This window comes from Salvelinus fontinalis, chromosome 32 (genome assembly GCF_029448725.1).
Source record: "Salvelinus fontinalis isolate EN_2023a chromosome 32, ASM2944872v1, whole genome shotgun sequence".
NCBI lineage: Eukaryota > Metazoa > Chordata > Actinopteri > Salmoniformes > Salmonidae > Salvelinus > Salvelinus fontinalis.
In genome coordinates this window covers 21218274-21240629 of record NC_074696.1, presented here as the reverse complement: position 1 = coordinate 21240629, position 22356 = coordinate 21218274, and the positions used below count along the sequence as shown (strand labels likewise).

The window sequence follows — 22356 nt, the reverse complement described above, 5'->3', positions numbered from 1 at the left end:
TGCTCAAAACAGAAGTCGTGGATATATATGATTGATTCAACAATGTCCATATTTTATTGGGACGGATTTTCATGTCAATCCTTCTACACCGACATGTTTTACAGACACACACAGATGCCCTGAAATATTATAGTTTTGTCTGCATAGTTTACTTATACAACCACATGAATACACACACAATATAAAACCTATGGTTCATATGGGCACACAGACCATTATCTATGCATTACAAGAGGGAATGCACCATGGATTCGTTATGAGTGAGAGCAAGAGAACCATTTGAAAAAGCTTAACTTTAAATAAAGATGCACATGATAAGTGGTGTGTTGAAGGGGAAATGGAACGGATTAATATTTAACCGTGGAAGCTATAATCCTAAATGCCGTCACTTCCTGTGGATTTCCAAATGTTTTTTTTCCCTCCACATGGTGAAGTTGCAGATAAAATTAGAAACTAAAACACACACCTCTGAAGGGTGTCTGTTTTCCTGTACTGCATACCAGTCGCAAAGTTTACACGCCCCTTCCTGCTTTGGGATCCATTCACCGCGAACAATATTTTACATCATGGAGGAAAGGTGGAAGGTCCAGAGTTTTTATGCATATTCGTTCCAAAAAGGTCCCGGAACGCATTTGGCAAAGTAGGCCTACATTTGTGAATCATGATCGGTGGGATATAATGAGTCAACTGTTCCAACCAAAAAGCGTGAAGAGCATTTTGAGTGTGTGTGTTTGTGTGTGTGTGTATGTGTGTGTGTGTGTTTGTGTGTGTGTACTCAATTCCCATCGTTCAGAACTAGCTGATGCTCTTCACTTTGACGACCACCTTCTTCTCCTTTACCCGTCTGTTCTGAAACCAGATAGTGACCTGTCGCTCGGATAGATTCGTCTGGGCCGATATCCTCCTTCGTTTGTCCTTCGTTATGAATTTATTGGCCGCGTACTCGCGCTCAAGTTCCTTCAGTTGCACCTTGGTGTATGGCACGCGCTTCTTTCTTCCACGTCTGAAGGAACTCACGTCCCCTCCTATGTGAGACATTGCGTCTGGTGGAGCAAAACGGAAAACAAAATAGATATGGTATAATAAGATTAAAATAGTAGCCTAGCCATATGCTATCATACAAGATAGTTTTACAAAAAATGCATCGTTTCGAAAATGTTGTTACATTAGGCATACATGAAGGCTAAAATATTTCGTACATATAACTATAAAAACACACTGAAAAGACTGTCTGGTTTATTGCGTAAAAACCTGAGGGCTCCCTCCTTGTGTTGTACCTGGTATGGAGGATTTCCACATATGTCCGGGCTGAGGCTGCTCCTTGGTGCAGTAGACTTGTCCGTTCCACCCGTTTGTAGTCAGAGCCCATGGCTGATAGCTCTCCATGGGCAGCAGGGGCTCGTGTCTGGGTTCTGCTGGCCCGCTCATAGTTGGAACTACGGGGACGTCCAGGTAACTGGGAACGGGCTGGTACGGCCCGGACGCATAGCTCGGATAGAAGGCGAACTCCTTGGCCCGCGAGGTGAAGTCATCGCCCGAGGCGGACGTGTCCATGTACTTCTCCCCGTACGCAGAGGGGGGCTGCGTGCCGCACGACTTTATGCTACTGTGGTGCGACATTCTGCACGGGTAGTAGCCGCTACCGAAGTATCCATAGGGCAGGGACGCACTGGAGGAGCTTTGCGCAGCCGAGCAAGGGCTGCACTGCTTGGCCTGCTCACCCATACCGGAGATGGGGACCTCACTTGACGAGTACGCGGTGCTCGGAGCGAGGGACGCGGGGTGCGCCATCAGGTTTCTGCATTGGTTCGCCGCAAAGTTGCCTCCCGCAAAACCACCACCGCTAGCGTCCATGTTCTTGCTCACTTCATCGGAAACGTTGTCGTAGAGGAACATTACCGACGGGTCGACCCAGCGAGGACGGAGTAGCAGTGACGTTGTCATAGCACGACATCCAACATTGAGGCGTCTGGCTCTTTTTAAAAAAGCACAGAGACTGAAAAAAGGAGATACTGATTCGGAGAGAGTAAACCACTCTGACGTGCCCTGGTGCAACCAAGGTCGCGCCTTCATTGGCCAAGAAGGGCCCACGTGATATGCAAAGAGCACGATAAACATCTCCCAGTGCAGATAATTAAATGTAGAAAAATGCGGTGTTGTCAGATGACCGTACCTATCAAGGGATTTGGCTTGTCTTTTTGCCGCTCAAAAACAAGAGGGTTTCGTGAGTAAATCTAAAACAAACAACAAATATCCTCTCCTATGACTCCTATATAAAGGTTACACTTCAAACCTAACTGTGTGACGGACACATTTGTTTGAAAAGGTTCCTCTTTTATAATTGGAAAGCCAAATAAAAATAACTTAGTTGTCCAGACTGTTTCAAACGACTGCGGTGATTCACCTACTTACAATCATCCATACACGTTGCTTTTACGCACATAAAGGAAATACGTGTAACCATGTCTATGACACAATGTCATTGCTGATTATTTTGAAGATTGTGAGCCTGTATTAATTCCACAAAGTATAATCCATTCAAACCCTCATACAGTTCACATAATTCGACTAGTAAGTAGTACATAGCATAAGGAATGGTTCGCCAAGGACACGTTTCCTAACATCCCTTAAAAGATGATGGAGATTAACTACTAATGCGAACAGTGTCTGAACAGACCGAACCACTGTGAGGAAAACCGACGACACGCATATGATAGAGAATAAACAGATGAGAATTAAAATTAACAAGGCTTTAGAACAACAACAAAATATAGACTTGGAAAACGTCCGTCTCATTTTGCAACTAAAGAGACATTGGCTCAAATCCATGGGTGATTCAATCAAAACGCCCCGTTTTCTTATCACTCAAGTGAGAGTGATGGACACAGGTTCGAGCATTCAATACATTAGTGAGAATTCGGATATAACGTCAGTGTGCACAGCAAATACCATACCCCTCGCTTTACAATATGCAAAGACAGAAAATAGCTATCAAGTTTGGCGCAGTTGGTTTTTACATAGCCTACTGGGTAGACGCGGCTAGAGGCCAAGGTCAAGTTGAAAGTTGATGTCTAGCGGACGAGTCTGTTGGGTTATTCAGTCTTTGAAGGACCGGTCTGTTCTTGAAAAGGGCAGAGGAGGGGTGAGAATTCCTGACCGAATGAAAGCTTTGGAGGGTATAAAGTTTTACTATCATTTTGTTTTCGCAAACGTTTTCTTCTCTTTGTGTCTAAGGAAACCGTTTTAGGCATCATGTGTCTCACATTGGAAAAGTAACCGGAATGTTGCATTTGCAAGCCAATCTCGTGTTTTGGAGAGGTTTAGCGAAGACTTGATGATGTGATCTCTCAGAAGAAGGATAGACGTGGCGTTGGCTTGTCTGCTTGGTGGTGTTTACCGCCAGGGGCTCTCTTTCCAATTATATTGCGTCGGGAGAAAATACACAAGCCTATACAGAATATTTTAGTTTTTTTGCAGTATAACGCAAGACAAATATGGTCAATTGGTTGTAGTTTGTGAACTTCAGCGGTGTATCACAGATAGGCCTAAATTAAATGATGCAAGTAGTCAAATGTTAAAGTTAGTTTCAGACTACAAATGGACCAAAAATAAAGTGCGCAATGATTAATTCATAATTCAAAATTTTTCCATAGGCATTCTTGCCGATTATCGCGTCATAATACTATTATTGTGATGCACTCATATAGAATTCAGGAAAACATTTTCTGTAGGTATTCTTACCTATTATCACGTCATAGTAATATTAATAAAAGAAAACAGTGCCTCAGCCCTCAGCCACAGCTAAAATACTACCATTGAATAGGCCTATTCGATATTAAAGCTAGATCGCGTGTAGGGTTCACATTATCCATTAAACAATAGGCCTAATAACAAACGTAGACATATTAATTATCAAGTCAGACCAGTTCTTTCTTTGTATGTCTATTATTTGAATAATCTGGATGGATGAGGGACTTTGAGAATAGTTAAATAAACTGTCGTACCCTATCAGACGTCAGCTAAAACGAGAGACAACAGATATTATTTGTAGCTTTATGTTACGCAATTGGTCGCCTACCCAGATTTCGTTTACCTTGTGATGCCGTAACGGGAGTCAAAATTCATCTTAAAACGCATTAATAGGCTACATCAGGGTGTTCGGATAGTCTCAGCAGATTAACAGTTCCAAAATCAAAATGTTAGGATTGTCTAACGGCCCCTACTTTAAAAAGTAGACGACTTATGTCTTCCTTAACTTGATTAAACTAAAACGACATCCCCAGTCTTAATTCGTCAGACATAGATACTGATTGATGGCGTTGTAGCCTACCGGTTTGTTGTGAAAGGTGATCTATTATTGCGATATTGAAATTAGTGTGTGCTTTTTTTAATCAACTCGTTGACTAACAATTATATGTGCTACAGCTTAAAGCAATCCCATAGGCTTTGTTCTAAAACGATAAGGAACTATTCATTATCCTCCCATTTGGCGAGTTATTTTAAGATTATTCTATATGTTTGATCTAATTCACATTCCGAGAATCTATGTGATCAAATAAGTTGGTATTTCACCATTTGATTCCCACATTGGGTGTTTAACTTATCTTTATCTAAGCCATAAACAGATTTGAAAATTCTACTCGATTCATATCGTGAAATGACTCGACTCCGTGTTATCAAATATATTTTACATAAAAGATTGTTTTAATACGTTCAGTAGCCATGATGTGTGCGAGTACTAATTAACCGATAACAAAGAAGCTATGATACAAACATAACGGCTTTGTGAATCAGGTGTGAGTCATCACGCTTCAACGCTATTACTTTCTCTTTTTGCTCACATTAGTATGGGTTAGACCCACCAAGATGTTCCAAAATCAAACTTTTCGAAATTGTAATACAGTAGATTCAATATTTACATGAACTAGTCCAATAAATAGCAATCTAAAGCGAGGTTAATTCTCAAACCCTGGTTTTCCAGCGCCGGGCCTGCAATCAAAACAAATGAGGAGCTGTCACCGAGACAGCGGCGCGCGCATATGCGGTCTGCTTTGAGCCAGTGGTCTGACCAGACCAGACATCCTAGCGAGGAACAGACCACCGCCATGCCCCATGAACCTGGCTCAGACATTCTACTGGCTGGGGAGACCCGTCTGTGAGGTCATTACCAAGAGCATGGAAATGCTTAGCTTCCTTCGACTGGCATTGTCATTGCGCGGCAAATAATAACATTTTAATTGTATGCGACGTAACAATAAGCCTACAAAAAGAAGTCTAAACTCATTAATGAAAAACCAAAACCATTTTTTAAGCTATGAACTATCATCATATTACCATTTTCAAATAACAATGACTATTACAATAAGTTGCAAAGATGGGGGCCAATTTCCAATCCGTATATTTTATTCAATCCCTAACGTGAAACCAATATGTGCCTTATCCATTTGTTATGGTGTGATGTGAAGCTAAACTGTGGTAGAAAAACTATAGCCAGAGGAATACAAATATGTTTCTGCGGTCGAGCCAGTGAACCACAAGGGCGGCCTGGCACATGACTTTTCCATGTTCTCCGGACTGCAACGTGATGTGCCACTAAAGGATAAAATAAAAAGGAAATTGGAGAATGAGCCAACAGGGTGGCTCTTGAATCGCCCCTGACTGACAGCTCTCTTATACATTCGCTTTGAGTCTAAGTGTCACAAAGTAGAAGTCTTAAACATTTTGTTAACGGGCTGATAAAACTATAGCTATGTAAGCTACATGTTAAATCATTTATTGGCACAATGGAATCCCAGTAAATATATGGGCCTACAGATAATTGCAGTTAAACATCAGCCACTATCCATGTCCACATCTGTTGTATTTTCGAATGTTACCAGTCTTCAATGAGTGGACCGATTAGGCTAGCCAGCCAGCCCCTGTAGGATAACTATCTTTCTGGTGACATGAACTCTTCCTAAACATTATTGTCCCAAGGACGAGGCCGTGGAACTTTTTCAGTTAACATACAAAGGAAAATTATGTTCAACACAAATTCTATCAAGACGGCGGTAGTAGGCTATATACGGAATATCCAGTCATTCACTAACCATCAAGTTGACTCAGATTGAACCATCAGGAAACTATGTTCGTCCTTCGACTTCCTGATGACTTCATTACGTATGAACAAATGTTTCACAATAGCCACTTGCGTTTTTGTAAGGCCAAAACGATTCGTCATTAACAATAAACAAAACAACTCGACAGTAAAAGCATAATTTCAAACTAGCATTAACATAAAATAAAGTTCCTAAAAAGCTCTGTATTGCAAAATACAGAAATTAACGTCAAAGTGTTTACAATTAGGCTAAACACCAACAAAATAGCCTATAACCTATAAGATTTCAACAATAACGCCATTTCGCCTAAACATAGAGCCAACATTTTTAGGCTTTACATCTCATGGTTTAAAACGATAAACATAATTTGTGCAAAACCACTTAAAATCCATATTATATTGACGTTATTAACTTTAATGTAAAAAATTATTTTACTACATAGACATTTGTTTCCAGTGAACTTGAAATTCCATTTTATTAGTGACTTCTGTTGTCCTTGGTTATGAAATACACCGAACCGTTCGTGATTTAGTTACATATTTCATCATTCGAAAGGAAAATATATTTTTTTATATAAAGGAAATTCCTGCCATCAATGATGCACTGGTTACACGCAATGCTCGATTTGCATGTATTCTAGATATAATATAATATAACATTTTACTCTAAAATTACCAACCACATTTGTTTAATATGCTAACGAAAATTCTGCCTTTTCATAGAAGTCACATTAGCCTATACAACAAGCCTATACAACAAGCCTATACAACAAGCTTCGATTTCACATAAACCAAATCATTTTTACTTAAAAAACAAAAAAACAAGCGTTGCACAATGTCACATTCAGTTGGTCATTCGAAACGTTCAAGACATTTTATCCTGTCAAGAGATTACAATGGGGCGGCAGGTAGCCTAGCAGTTAAGAGCATCGAGCCATTAACGGAAAAGTCGCTGGTTCGAATCCCTGATGACCCTCATTGCTCCTGTAAGTTGCTCTGGATAAGCACGTCCGCTACATGACAAAAAATATGTCGTCGACACAACATCACCCCCATATGAGGTGCGGCAGGTAGCCTAGTGGTAAGAGCGTTCGACCGAAAGGTTGCAAGATCGAATCCCGGAGCTGACAAGGGATGATATCTGTCGTTCTGCCCCTGAACAAGGCAGTTAACCGGTTCCTAGGCCGTCAAATAAGATAAGAATTTGTTCTTAACTTACTTGCCTAGGAAAAATTAAAAAACATGAAAAAAAGTATGACCCATTAGATAAAGCTGCTTTGATAAAGCAACTTCTTCAACAATATAGAATTTGTATATTTCGTAATCGCATAGTTTTAGGAAGAAAAATGATGCAACATTTGGTCTTCTGTGAAACTAGCTTTCTGTTAACCTGGTTGTATTGGATAAATACAAATAAACTTGAGTACATAAAGTCAGAACATTCGTTCAAGGCCATATTTCTAAATCTTGGCATTCACTGATTAAGTCAATGGCTTAATTTCAAGGAAAGGTAGCCTGGAACAAGCCTGGCACACGCCTGGCACAAGCCTCTCCATGTTCGATTCCCAAAGCCAACATGTGGATCTTCTCGACCATAAGACGTGTGGTATGTTGGCGTTTCAGCTAGGAACGATGTGTGTAATCCATAAACAAAGGCTGTACCAACTAAAAGGGTAGACTCGGATCTGTAAGGATTCTGGAATAGCGGTAGAAGATAGACTAGAAACGAACTGTACATCTTCCAACGGACATAGCGTTTATATGATATACTGTCCTTTTAAAATTAAAGACCCAAGTTATAATGCTCCAAATTAAAACAGGTAGCGTTTCAAAGGTTCGCGCCAGGTGAGTGCTGGGTGTCTTGGTTTGCTACGCTATTGTTGACATTGTGGTAAAACCCATACGGCTACCAAATGGTGTTTTTGGTTTAACGGGGTGATGTAGGTGTCAGTGCCTAGGTAAGACCTCCGTTAGTGAGAAGAGCGGTTAGCAGTAACAAATAGAGGCGCAAGGAGCGATAAAGGGGGGCTTAACAACAGAAGAGATCTGCAGGCAGCTCTAGTCACCTCGCATTCTCTTGACATATTTACGGGCGCGTTCCAAGGTCAACGCAATTAAAGCTCTGGTGTCTGCGTCATCTAGTTTCAAGGCCAAGTTGTGGCAGAGGAAAGGGGAGGGGCTAGTATAGCATAAAATATATTATTCCATTGGCGTATCCTTCTTACTGACAATTCTATAAGCAAAACCATTCCATGTGAAATTTAAAGTGGTTTAATTTTTTGCCATGGCCCACTCAATTTTTTGCCATAGCCCACTCTTGTTCAAAACTAAAATAGTGAGATATATGGCCTAGCCTATAGTCGGGGGTTGCATCGAGCACTGCGCAGACTCCATGGTCAAGTTCAAGTTGTGCCCACTAGTAAAACCCAAAACGGCACAATCTGCAAGGTCTGCTGAGGGGGCCGCTTCCCTCTTTGTTCGACCGGTGTACTAGACACTTGCAAAGACGAGAGCAAAAGCATAACACACCGCGGTCCGTCTGCCTTTCGGTTCTTGCACTTAAGCCCACAAATAGCCTACGGAGAACAGACGTTTGTGGGTCAAACCGTTAAAACACAACTAGAAATCTACTTTGAGTGAAAACCAGAGTGAAAGTACTATAAACAATGAGCGAGCCATCCTACCCCATCTGGTGTCCTCCGAGTACCATATCTAAAACACACACAATAAAGTGCCTCTACTGTAAACGAACAAGGTCATCCTTGAATTGCGCAAAAGAGCATTGTAAGTGTTGGCTTATCTGCTGACAGATCACAAGATAGTAGGCCTATCTGTCATGACTGGTACGCTGCAAAACTCCTCACAAGTGACACACAAGGGCTTCTATAGTCCATCCTTATGTGTATCCTATAGCACAAAGATCAAGTGAAACACAAGAGCTTCTATAGTCAATCCTTATGTGTATCCTATAGCACAAAGATCAAGTGAAACACAAGGGCTTCTATAGTCCATCCTTATGTGTATCCTATAGCACAAAGATCAAGTGAAACACAAGAGCTTCTATAGTCAATCCTTATGTGTATCCTATAGCACAAAGATCAAGTGAAACACAAGGGCTTCTATAGTCCATCCTTATGTGTATCCTATAGCACAAGGATCGAGTGAAACACAAGGATACAAGAGGTCATGAGGGCCTCTATGAAAAATAGCATAGCCTATAGGGACTGATTGAACAAAAACTATTCATTTAAGCGCGTATGACATCAACTTAAATATTATTTTCAAGGATTCCCTACATTCTATTTTTTTATACCAGATTCTATGGAGAAAATTAACTTAAAACATTTGCAGCGAAATGTACACGAAATTGAATGGTGTGATGTACACGAAATATTGCAAACAAACATGTATATCAGGAAACGTCTGTCTACTTGGTATAGCGTTTAGATATAATTATAGACCAAGGAAATTGGAAATTGGACATTGCCTTCAAATAGGCGTCACAGTTTCCTTATTTTATTTTTATTTCATCCAACACAAAGGGATTGACAAAATATGTATTCTATTCATCTATATTTATTTGTACAATGTAGACGGGCAGAAAAAGACATGTAAAAGATATAATAGCTGTTTTCAAACCTAGTTGGTAAAGAGCCAGCTATTGTGTATAAAGTACTGCTTATGCCACAAAGTATCAGCCGATCAGAGATACAGCATAGCACAATTGATAACTAAGACATACTGTATATAGCTAGGCCTATGGAGAAAAGTATCCTTTAATTTTCTGCCAAAACAGAATGTGTACATTTGGCTGTGATTCTGGGTATTATACTACTGTACAAATATTTAGCCTTGGGCTATAAATCAGTTTCAGAGTTCTCAGACCAGTCGATATATTTCCATGAACCCAGATGAATGGAAGAAAAACAGTTGAGAGAGAGTGGAACATAGCAGGAGAGGTTTTTGGAAGGGAAAATATGGAAGGCTCGGTTTACACAGTATCAAATGCATTTCGTTTCAAAAGATCAATTCATCCGATATTATGAATACAACAGTAAATCACTAGTTATAAACACCCAATGAATACATGCTCAATAATATTTTTGGGGAAAACATGGTAGGCCTACGTCCTTTAAAGCAGACAAAGCCTCCCGTAGTTCAGATGACAGCCTTAGTATTGTAATTACTCATTGTTACACTGCATACTTACAGCAGGCGAATCCGAACCTTCATCCCAACATGGATGGTTTAAGTCATGCGTAACAACTATTGTGATGACCCAACTTATTAAGCAGAACACAAATAAGAACTGGCATCGTTGCAAAGTGGTACCTAAATCCACAATATGCAAAGTTTCTCAAACCACACAAGATAGTATGAAGAAATATCTAGGCCATTTTGTTGTCAATAATGCAACATTAGGACAACAGAAAACAGTAACACGCAACAATATAGGCTATCGATTATCAATAACATCATATTGGGAAACATGGTAGGCTTTACAGTATGTCTACACTCGCAACCGTGCTTCTACACCTGCATTGCTTGCTGTTTGGGGTTTTAGGCTGGGTTTCTGTACAGCACTTTGAGATATCAGCTGATGTAAGAAGGGCTATATAAACACATTTGATTTGATTTGATTTGATTTTGAACCTATTATTGATTTTTTTCTTCCCATCGACTCCTACTATTGTTCACTCAAACATGGAGGGTGTCAGTGAAGTCATAGTGAAGTGAAGTCATACGTGTTACGTAGAACGTTACACAGTAATGGCAACACTGTAAAGTGTTACCAAAAATCCAGAATTGCAAAAGATTTGTCAAACCACCCACGATAGTTTGAAAACATAGTATGCTAGGTCTTGTTGGTAACTCAAACTTAAAAATATCGAGGAACGTACTCTGTCAGGAGTGTTGGCTGATCCAGAGAGCTTGTTGTGTTGCAGGTCTTCTGGACATAGGCTTAAGGAAACAGTCATGTCTTACCGAAATCATTTCCCTCTCTTTGGAATTGTATCTGCTGTGAAATATTAGTTAGGTTCTAATGATACATTCTATTACTATGGTTCCGATTGTGACTCGGTGGTATGGACACATCATAAATCTCTCCCGAGCTTGTCTTGATCTGGACTATATCAATTAACAGCATCAACGTTCTCATGGAGGGACAATAACATGACATACCTTTTCACACTTTCTTATTTTCATTTTCAATTCAATAAGGTCTTCAATTTTATAACACAAGTGGAAGAATTGTACGGTAGCCTAATAGGGCTTAAGTGATGATTAAGTGATGTATGCCTACATTTCTTAAAAACGTCAAAGACAGACAGAATAAGAAATCTAAAAGATATTATCACTTTTTGTACACTACGCTGGTAGCAAAGAGTCGAAACTACTGTTAGCCTACCTCTTGTGCCAGACAGAGTATCGTCAGATGGGAGATAAAGAATACAACAATTTCGAACCAACTCTAATACATATAGGGCCTATTGAGTAATATAGCTAGTCTATTTAGACTATAGAATCAAAGCACAATCCATCCAAAACGTGTATAGTTTTAAGAGTATACTGTAGTGTGTTTCAGAGGGATACAGAGAATCAGGAGATAAAAGAGGCAGACCTTGAAAACGGCATCTAATATCGTTAGAGAACAGGCCGAAACATCACCTTTACTGTGAACTGTCATTGTAAGGGGAGAGTAGAGCGAGGGAAAGCTAGAGAATAAAAAGAAACGGAAGGATACGGGGAAGGTGGACCTGTGTGCACTGCAAGAGAGTGTGTGCGCAGGAATTTCACTCAGTCAGTGTCGCTGTGACGATCCGGGAGGGTTCGTGTGTGTCGTCCTCTTTTTCAACAGGCGAGGGCGCACGAGGACAGCGATGGCTGCGCGAGATTGCTTGGCGGTATCCCCGGCGTCACACCTTCTCACGACGACCCTTGATGTCATCTTAGTCCCCAGTACCATGATGGGCTAATGTATCGGAACTGTAGGACATGTCTGAGGCGATGCCACATCCCTAACCTGCTCAATCTAGCAGTGGAAATCAGAGGACCCAAGAACTGGATAGCCCAATAAAGAGTGGGGAAAGAAGACTGTCACTATGGCTGCATCCCAATTCTCCAACCTCCTAAAGTGTGCACTTGCACACTCCCATCATGGATTCAAAAGCATTTAATCGGTGTTCACATTGTTTAATCCATGATGGGTACACTCTTAGAAACAATGGTTATTTGGTGTTCTATATAGAGCCTTTTGGTTATTTGGACAAGATTAATTTGAAAAGGTTATATTATACTATAATACTACCTACTGAAGGCAAAGAACCAAAAGGGTTCTATCCCTACCCCATAGCGTAATGTGGATTTTAGACAACAACAACTAATAAAAGCTAACACAGTCATGTCAAACTCTGAAATGCCAGCTAACAACCTGTTTTTTCATTTGTTTAGCTTTTTTGCTTTGACACTTATATTCATATTAATGATACTGCTGCATGATTTTACCTGGTCAGAAAAATGGATAACTGTCTCTTCCGACACTAGCAGAGGGAGATCAAATTCATATTTCGCAACATTGTTGCGGAGGTCAGTGGCAAACAGCAAGATTCATACAAACCTCTGCTGTTGCAAACTAAATGCTAGCTAGAAGCAAGAAGAAATGTTTAATAAAATCATAGTTTACACTCTTAGATCAAAAATTCTGAAGGTGCCACCAGCCATCAATTTGACCCTCATCTTAGCCCCGCTGTCAGCCCTAGAATTTGGGGCAATCAATCGCAGTTCTCCAATGGATAGCAACTGTCTTCAAGTCCCACACCTTGGACAAGCTCATGTTTAGACTGTATGAAAGCTTTTGAGGGCTATGACAAAAACTGAGTTTTTTTTAAAAAGGAAAAGTTTCAACAGTTAAATAACAGTGCACCAGGAGTAGTGGAGTAATGCCCACAGGACCACATACATGCCCCCTCAGATTAGCCCTGTTAAAAAATAAAACAAATATTTATAATATTTCTATTTTTTGTTGTTTTTTTTCTCTGTAATACGACTAGCCACCTAGCAATTTTATGAAATTGCCTTTAACTGGCCCAGATAGGTTCCCAATCTGCCAATCTCATAACTAGCTACCAATAAGTCATTTCAGGCTATCAATCAGTTAGAGTAGCTAGATGGTCTAACTACTTTAGCTGACATGCCCAGGCAGGTCACCCGTCATACAAGTCAGCATTTGATGTCCATCCATGTCTGAGGATGTTGGGAGATGACGTGGAAACGGCCACTATGGGCAACAGTGAGCACTGTTATCTTCAAGATAGAAGCATGTATATACTGAACAAAAATATAAACGCAATATGCAACATTTTCAAAGATTTTACTGAGTTAAAGTTACAAATAAATTAACTAGGCCTTCATCTATGGATTTCACATGACTGGGCAGGGGTGAAGCTATGGGTGGGCCTGGTAGGGCATAGGTCCACCCACTGGTTAGCCAGGTCCAGCCAACAGCCAATCAGGATGTTTTTTTCCCCACAAAAGGGCTTTATTAAAGATAGAAATACTCCTCAGCCCCCCCATAGACGATCCTGCAGGTGAAGAAGCGAATGTACAGGTCCTGGGCTGACGTAGTTACATGTGGTCTGCAGTTGTAAGGCCAGATGGATGTACTGCCAAATTCTCTAAAATGACGTTGGAGGCAGCTTATGATAGAGAAATTAACATTCAAAACTGCACGTTTTAGAGTGGCCTTGTATTGTCTCCAGCACAAGGTGCACCTGTGTACTGATCATGCTGTTTAATCTGCTTCTTGACATGTCACACCTGTCAGACAGATGGATTATCTTGGTAAAGTAGAAATGCTCACTAACAGGGATGTAAACAAATGTGTGCACAGAATTTGAGAGAAATAAGCTTTTGTGCATATGGAACATTTCTGGGATCTTTTATTTCAGCTCATGAGAAATGGGACCAACACTTTTACATGTTGTGTTGATATTGTCTGGCTGGTTCCTGAAGACAAGAAAAAAGGAGCAAAAACATGAGTTAATCATTCGGAAATAAATATGAGTTCATCCGCCAAAATGAAGACAAAATTCTATGCAGACATATAATTATTATGATGTTGAAGAACAACTGACATGAAGTTGTTGTCAGCAGCAGCCGAAAGAGAGATCCTCTGCCTCTGATAGCTGGGTTACTGCCAGACTCTGAGCCAAATGTAGATAGTGTTTTAAAAGTCATTTAATGATTAACTAGGCTATTGAATCACCAAGACTTATTATAAATCATTTATTAGGTAGCATAGCGGTTAGAGCGTTGGGCCAGTAACCTGCATTTCAGGAATCACAGTAGCAAGTACTTCTGATCAGGGGCGGTATGCACCTCAAAAATCTGAGGATGGCTGGGGAGTGGTCCGGAGGGGGGCTAGGCCTCCTGACTATACGTTTTTCAAACACCTGAAACAGCTTTTTCCTGCAATCTAGAGCCATAATCATTATGCTTAATTCTATGTAAAAAAAAAAGAGATTATTTTTCTGCTTATCTAAGCATAGGCTACCTCTTCAGCTGTCTGCATGCTCCTGACTGGCCGTCATTTTTTTAGAAGAAAATATGCTGAACAAAAATGTAAACACAACATGAAAAGTGTTGGTCGTATGTTTCATGGGCTGAAATAAAAGATCCCAGGAATTTTCTATACGTGCAAAAAGCCTATTTCTCTCACATATTGTGCACAAATTTGTTTACATTCCTGTTAGTGAGCATTTCTCCTTTGCCAAGATAATCCATCCGCCTGACAGGTGTGGCATATCAAGAAGCTGATTAAACAGCATGATCGTTACACAGGTGCACCTTGTGCCGGGGACAATAAAAGGCCACTCTAAAATGTGCAGTTTTGTCACACAACACAATGCCATAGATGTCTCAAATTTTGAGGGAGCATGCAATCGGCATGCTGACTGCAGGAATGTCCACCAGAGCCGCTGCCAGAGAATTGAATGTTAATTTCTCTACCATAAGCTGCCTCCAAAGAATTTTTGTGAATTTGGCAATGTGTCCCACCGGCCTCACAACCGCAGGCCACGTGTATGGCATCCTGTGGGTGAGCGGTTTACTGATGTCAACGTTGTGGACAGAGTGCACCATAATGGTGGTGGGGTTATGGTATTGGCAGGCATAAGCTACGGACATCGAACACAATTGCATTTTATCAATGGCAATTTGAATGCACAAAAATACCTTGGTGAGATCCTGAGGCACATTGTGAGGCCCATTTTTTTCAAGGTATCTGTGACGAACAGATACATATCTGTATTCCCAGTCATGTGAAATCCATAGATTTCGGAAATGAATTTATTTAAATTTGACTGTTTTCCTCATATAAACTGTACCTCAGTAAATCAATGAAATTGTTGCATGTTGCGTTTATATTTTTGTTCAGTGTATTATATTCTTAGATATAAATATTTATATTTATTAGTAGCCATAATTAACAAATGCAGGGCTCTGTATGGAGCCAATTTTGATTCAGTGAAGAACCCTCAGGGTTCTGATCAGAGGGTTTTATATAGAACTTTTAAATGTTCCACTTATGAAGCAACCGATAGAACCCTTGTGCAAGTACACATTGGGAGAAGGGTGGAGAATGGGGACGCACACAACCTTGTATACTTAATCTTCGTCAATTAGCTAATAACGGCTTGGTCTGGATGCTTATATAGACTATCCTTAATAGACAGAATAGTCTACTGAGGATGCTATGCGTAATGGGTAAGTAGAAAACAAACAGAAAGAGAGTTGTAACAGGCCCCAATACGATTCCAGGGCTCAACTTAAAACACCGTGAAATCTTTAAAGTGGTAATATCAAGTTCAACCTCCCCCAAAGGCCATAGCCTTAAAAGCCTTGCCCTTTATCGCTGTGTTTAGTGACTTTTTACTGCGCTAGAGTACATACATCAAAGGGAGTTTAGGAGACAGACGGCCCCCACCCTGAAAACATTCACCGCACATGCACGGCCTCGCCTTTATCTGCGCGTGCGTAATCACCCATAGAACGCAGGCGCGTGTGCACAGAGAATGTCAGAAATGGTTGTTTAAATTTCACAATAATCAAATGGTTGACTTTTCCAGTAATGTGTAATATTACTGATATACCTTCTTCTAATATATATATTTTCTTCTAATATACCTTTTTTTGTGACACATATTATGCATATAAAGTTTTACCCTGTTCAAATGTGCTATAGCCCTAATGCAGGCTAGAGTATAGCTGAAAAATACGACACAATTACAGTAAAACAATGCTTCCTAAATTATAGGCCTTAGTTGTGATAAAAACCTTGTCACATTGTCCTGTAGCCTATGTTCTTGGTTTTCTAGACTAATATAGCCTAAATGTAATCACAAGTAAAATGGTCAGTAATCTTAACTCTGGCCGCCAGGACTTGACCTCTGAGCACTTTACTTGACACCACTTTAGAGGAGGAGGGGGTGAGGAGGGAGGGAGAGGAGGAGGGGTGAGAGAGCGAGGGAAAGAGATTGGAAGGGGGGAGGGAGAGGGATAGGGGCATTGAAATGTGACGAAGATTGCGTGTTCTGTTCCAATTACGCAGCGTTCTATGGACACTTGGACAGGGCACTATTGAGCGAACATCTCAATTTCATTTCATTAGGCGCTTCGTGGCGCTCATGAAGCATGTTGTTCCAAATGGAACATGTTTTAAACGGCTCTATTACTTCCCACTGGTCATGGAACCTGCTTTCACTTCCGTTTAGAATTGCGGTCTCACGGACGTTGCATTATAACAACGTTATTATTTTGACGTCAGATATGCATTGGAGGCCATGATGCTTTTGATTGAAACGCTTGCATTGAATAATGTAATATTGTCATGCATTCTTCTTCACATTAGACCTTTTAAAATAACTTTGTTTTGTTTTGACAAAACATACATCATATTTCCTCAAGAATATTGATATTTCCAACAATATATATAACAGTAGGCTATTTGCTGACCACGTCACAACTAACAACACAGATAATTTGTCCATTGTTAAAAATGGAAATAGTTGGTTTCATATTATGGATTACTACATTACAGATTAGGCTACATAACCTGGTGTCCAAGTTATTAGTCAATTATTGATCTTCATAATTGACACATCAATCTTGTTCATCATCTTAATAATTGTGTACCACCTAAGAACTACATGTAGAACCTTTCAAAACAAATTTTTGAAAGCATGCATGCAGATTTGTCAGAATGCATCATAATGATTTTGTTTCCACAATTGAGGATTTGAGAACATTGATGCTCAGTGGGCTTGCTATATACTCATGATACCGGCACCAAATCATCTGCTCGTTAGCTCATGCCGTGTGGTGATGTGCTTCTACACTCCGGTTCCAAAGCTGCTTGTTTTCCCTATTAGCCCTCGACCCCCCCCCCCCCCCCCCCCCCCCCCCCCCCCAGCCCACTGTTGTAATTGCTCGTTCCATAGAGAAAACCTATTTCTAATTCCTAATTCTATGGCTCGTTCTCTGTTTATCCACATCCAATCGATGCGGGGCGTCATCAGGGGTGCCATCATGACGACTGCCCTATTAAGAATGACAGCTCGAGAGAAAGCGAGGGCAATGGTGATCCCTCCCAGAGCTCGTGCTGCACTCTGGAGCGCTCGCCTCGCAGGGTCAGAACGTACATCCCCCTCTCTCCTCTGCTCTCATTTCAATCAATTCCTCTTCTCTTTTCTCCACTCTCACGACTGAATCCCGTCGCCACCCGTAGTGTCACAGCCAGATTGTGCTCTTTCCATAGTAGCGATTTGGCGCTGGTTTATTCCACGCGCCTTCGTTTGTTCGTTCGTCGGTAATGGAAAACAGAAAAGAGATGGTGATGCTCGCGGAAGGAGGTCAACTTGGCACGGTAGTTGGCAAGACGGGCTCTAATTTGTCGGAAGCAGTTGGAAGCCCCGCGCGAGAATCACAAGGAAAAACGGTCCGCAGGAACTACACCAGCCCCGGTTCTGCGCCCTACTCGCGAGACAGAGCAGACGAGGAGGTGAAGGGCGCACGGGGACGCGTGTGCGCCGATATAAGGCCGGTTGGCATGTCCTCTTCAACCGAGAGTCATCGATTAGATCACACCAACAAAGAAGCTAGCAGCTCAGACACAGAGTCAGACTTCTATGAAGAAATTGATGTGAGCTGCACGCCAGAAAGCATGGACTACCCCAACGGGAAAGGTAATGGAACGGCGTGGAACACATTGCATGGATGGGATTTTTGACAACGTAAATGAATGAATACAATAGATGTCACGCTGTAAACATCGCTAGTAGCCTATTTATGTGCATGCAGCATCCAGAATGAATAAGTCAATTATGGGGTAACATATGCAAGAAATTCCATATGATTGTATTATGGAAAGGGAGTGACAACGACTTACGGAACGTAATTGTTATGTTTTTATAACAACGTTCATTTGGAATGAATGTCACATGAATGAATGAATTTCACTATAGTTGAACTCGTGGATTGTTACATCCACACCCATGAGAGATCTCTCTTAGGGTTACACCCCCCTAGCTAGGGTTTTAACCACAGTGTCACTTTTTTTAAAACGAGTACACCCGGCGCCAGACACCCTGTAGCAAATTAACCAATTTGCACGAACTAGGCTACTAGTAGAGATGTTAAGTACTAAACAAACCACAAATAAAAATGGTAGACCAAAAAAAAAACACAAAAAAAGGTTTATATGAATTCGTTGGTAGACTGATTGGATTTGTCTGGGGACCAAACCCCAGGAGAACTGACATCAAACTGGTCATGTATTTATGAAAAATAGCCCCCAAAAGAATTGTCTAATGCTTATTATCATATGTATTTTGAGGATGTGTTTTCAAATTAATGGTAAAAAGTAGAGTACATGTTGGACGAATTATTATACATGTATTTTTATTTATTTAATCTGTATTTAATGAGGCAAGTCATACATAGGCCTATGCTATTCTCTTCTTCAAATTTATTTCATACAAATGTTGTACTGATATCAAGTAAACAATTACCACAATTATGACTTAATATAATTGTCCCTTCTGCAGGTATGATATTCATCGATATGGATTGTTTAGTTTACTGTATATAGGCCTAATTTAGCATCAGATGCATTTTGGCTAGTTATGGTGCTCTGTTTTCGATTGTTGTCAACCTCAATCAAACGAAAAATACAGGCTGCAGTGTCAATTATACAAAAACAAAACGAACAAAAGAAACCACTGTACAATTGTAGGATACTATTGTATAATCAAATGTATCTTTACTTTAGGCTTTTCGATAACAAACAATCACATTCATGTTTTGAACCCATTCCAGGTCGAAATGGTGATTCCCCCATCCACCCGAGTGACAGCAGTATGGATCCCGGTAAGATGGGTTTGGGCCAGGTTTCGCTGTCCTACGGGGCTGACGCGATGCGACGGTACCGGACAGCCTTTACGCGGGAGCAAATCGGCCGGTTGGAGAAGGAATTCTACCGGGAAAATTACGTGTCCAGGCCGAGGAGATGCGAACTGGCGGCTTCACTAAATTTACCAGAAACCACTATCAAGGTGAGATTAGGGTCTATAATAACAACAACAATATTATAACAACATAATACAATTTCTCGACTACATCTAAACCTACATTATTGCTCATAGAACATATTGGCCATATAAAGGACATGGTTTCATTGCGAATCTAAAAAGAAAACAATGTGAGTTCGCTTGAAATCATATCAGACAAATCGAGGCCTAAGCTACTCAGACAATATTTATGTGGGTTCTCAAAACAATACAGTAAATGCAGGTGCAGGCAACATTTACCTAAATGAAACGGTGATTCATTTTGTTAATGATTAAACCGAAAACATAAGGGTCGAGCTTAAGTATTGACTCATGAATTGGAATTTGCATATGCCTATTGGTCTGGCCAGTACTCGCCAACTGTAAGGCCATTTGGAACCCTGCGTAAAGTGCAAAAAACAACTGTAAATCCCTTGTCTGTCTCGTCACAGACTGATGTAGGTTAATATTTTACCCCGCCTGTCTGTCTTTATGTCTGTGTTCCATAGGTGTGGTTCCAGAACCGCCGGATGAAGGACAAGCGCCAGCGTCTGGCCATGACGTGGCCTCACCCCGCCGACCCCGCATTCTACACCTACATGATGAGTCACGCGGCCGCCACCGGGAACCTGGGTTACCCCTTCCCGTCCCACCTACCATTACCGTATTACTCCCACCTTGGGGTCGGAGCCGGCCCGGCCTCCTCCGCCACCCCGTTCTCCAACCCCCTCAGGTCCCTTGACAGTTTCCGGATGTTGTCTCACCCCTACCAGAGGCCGGAGCTTCTGTGTTCGTTCAGGCACCCGCACCTGTACCCCAGCCCGGCCCACGGCCTCGGTCCCGGGGGGAGCCCCTGCTCCTGCCTCGCCTGTCACTCCGCTCAATCAAACGGTCTTCAACAGAGGCCTACCGGGTCAGATTTCCCGTGCTCCCCAACGAGCAGGACTGACGCGTTTTTGACGTTTACTCCGTCGGTGCTGAGCAAGTCCTCGCCGGGGACTTTGGACCAGAGAGAGGAGGTGCCATTGAACAGATAAAACGAAGAGAGCACATCCACATGTGTTCATTGGACTGGGTCAAACAAGCGCAGAAGAGGGCCATAATATTTTACCATGAGCTTTTATCAAACTTAGAGAAAAAAAACATGAACATGACCCAAACAGCATGAATACAACGATCACGTGGAGCATACTCCATACAAGCAGCAGCATAAACGACAGATACCGCAGTGCGCGCTCTTACATACACCTGCTACTACAAAAAGGAGAGATGAACGTGCTCAGGCGCAAACAATTTGCCTACATTGTTTTTAGCGATATGTTTTCTAGCACCAACGCGACGATCTCACACATCGTGACAGTCTATCCCCTGAAAAAAAATAATTTCAGTTGTAAAACCCCATGCAGACTATGAAACATGAGATCGGACAAAAAACACATTTGATTTATTGAAGATTAATTTGGTGCGAGGAAAGAGAGAGTCCGGGTGGACTGGGAATTACAGACAAACGTTTATCTCCGTGACGGATGGCGTTAACGATTTATCTTTAGGCCTATCTATAGTCTCTTCAGATTTCCAAATTGACCTGTTTTGTAAATTTCACTAGAATGGTCTATTCCAACTTCCCTTTTGACAAGGGAATGTGTTAACAGACTGCACCGTCTCATTATGGCTCTCTATCTCCCTATCCGAGCCTCCCTTTTTGACGGGTGGGGCCGAAATGTGCAGATGCTGGTAAAATTAGTAAGTGATGTAGGCCTATATATACGTGGTGGATGGATTTTGAGTGTTGAATAAATGATAATACCGGCGCGCGCGGAGGCCGTGGAGGGTTCGTTGCTGCCAAACCGTAACAAGGCGTCAGGGGAACGGATTAGCTCTCGCTGGCTTGACGGGGAAGAGGAGGATATGTGACGGGAGTCTGAGAAGAGGACGAGGGAGAAACGGAGAGGAGGATATAGAAGGGAAAGGGAAGAAATAGAAGCCATTGGACAATCACTCCAGGCAAATTAGGCCGAGTTCGTTTGCTCGAGCTGCCCATCTCACCCATATACCCTCGACTGAACACTTGCCACCTCTCTCCCCCTGCCTCCCCAACTGCCTCCTACTTCACCCTCAGCCAATGTTCAGAATACCGAATGCTTGGATTAATGCATTTATAACGACTGATTCTGAAAGATAAGCCTTATATTTATTAGCCTACTCATTCTAAAACATTTTTGGGAAATTGCTATTATTTCTTTATGTCAATTTCTCGCTTTGCACTGTTACTGACATAGTATTTCATCGAAATAACCCGGTCATGTTTTATGGGTAGTACTGTAAAAAGGCTCAAGAGAGCGAATTCATATAGGTGCTGAACTCTGGTCATTTTTGCTGAATAAATTGTTGTATTGTTCTGGACTTCAAATTTGCAATAAACAGCATTTCAAACAACAACATCTATTGACTGTTTTATTCTATGACTGATTATAGGCCTACTGTTTTTAATCAAAGGAAGGCCTGCATGTAGATTCCTACTCTAAATCATATGAAAATATTATCCAAAAAGGTTTTTCGTATTCTATTGATATGGAACGAATTCATAGCTCATTGCAAAGCCTAAAGTAATAGAACTATGTGACTTCCTATAAATTCCTTTATTGTAGGCTATTT

General features: G+C 41.2%; 2 protein-coding genes across 2 annotated transcripts; one reads left to right on the top strand and one right to left on the bottom strand.

Annotated features, from left to right (window-relative positions):
* Positions 1 to 56: 56 nt before the first annotated feature.
* On the bottom strand, positions 57 to 1965 carry LOC129830539 (homeobox protein Hox-A13a-like). The gene is made up of 2 exons (XM_055893106.1): positions 1278 to 1965; positions 57 to 1043 (listed from the first exon to the last, which is right to left on the bottom strand). The coding sequence occupies exons 1-2, from the start codon at positions 1942 to 1944 to the stop codon at positions 796 to 798; spliced, it is 915 nt and encodes a 304-aa protein (XP_055749081.1). The 5' UTR covers positions 1945 to 1965; the 3' UTR covers positions 57 to 795.
* Positions 1966 to 17767: 15802 nt separating this feature from the next.
* LOC129830896 (homeobox protein XHOX-3-like) lies at positions 17768 to 22134 on the top strand. The gene is made up of 3 exons (XM_055893719.1): positions 17768 to 18339; positions 19472 to 19707; positions 20211 to 22134. The coding sequence occupies exons 1-3, from the start codon at positions 17967 to 17969 to the stop codon at positions 20736 to 20738; spliced, it is 1137 nt and encodes a 378-aa protein (XP_055749694.1). The 5' UTR covers positions 17768 to 17966; the 3' UTR covers positions 20739 to 22134.
* The last annotated feature ends 222 nt before the right edge of the window (positions 22135 to 22356 follow it).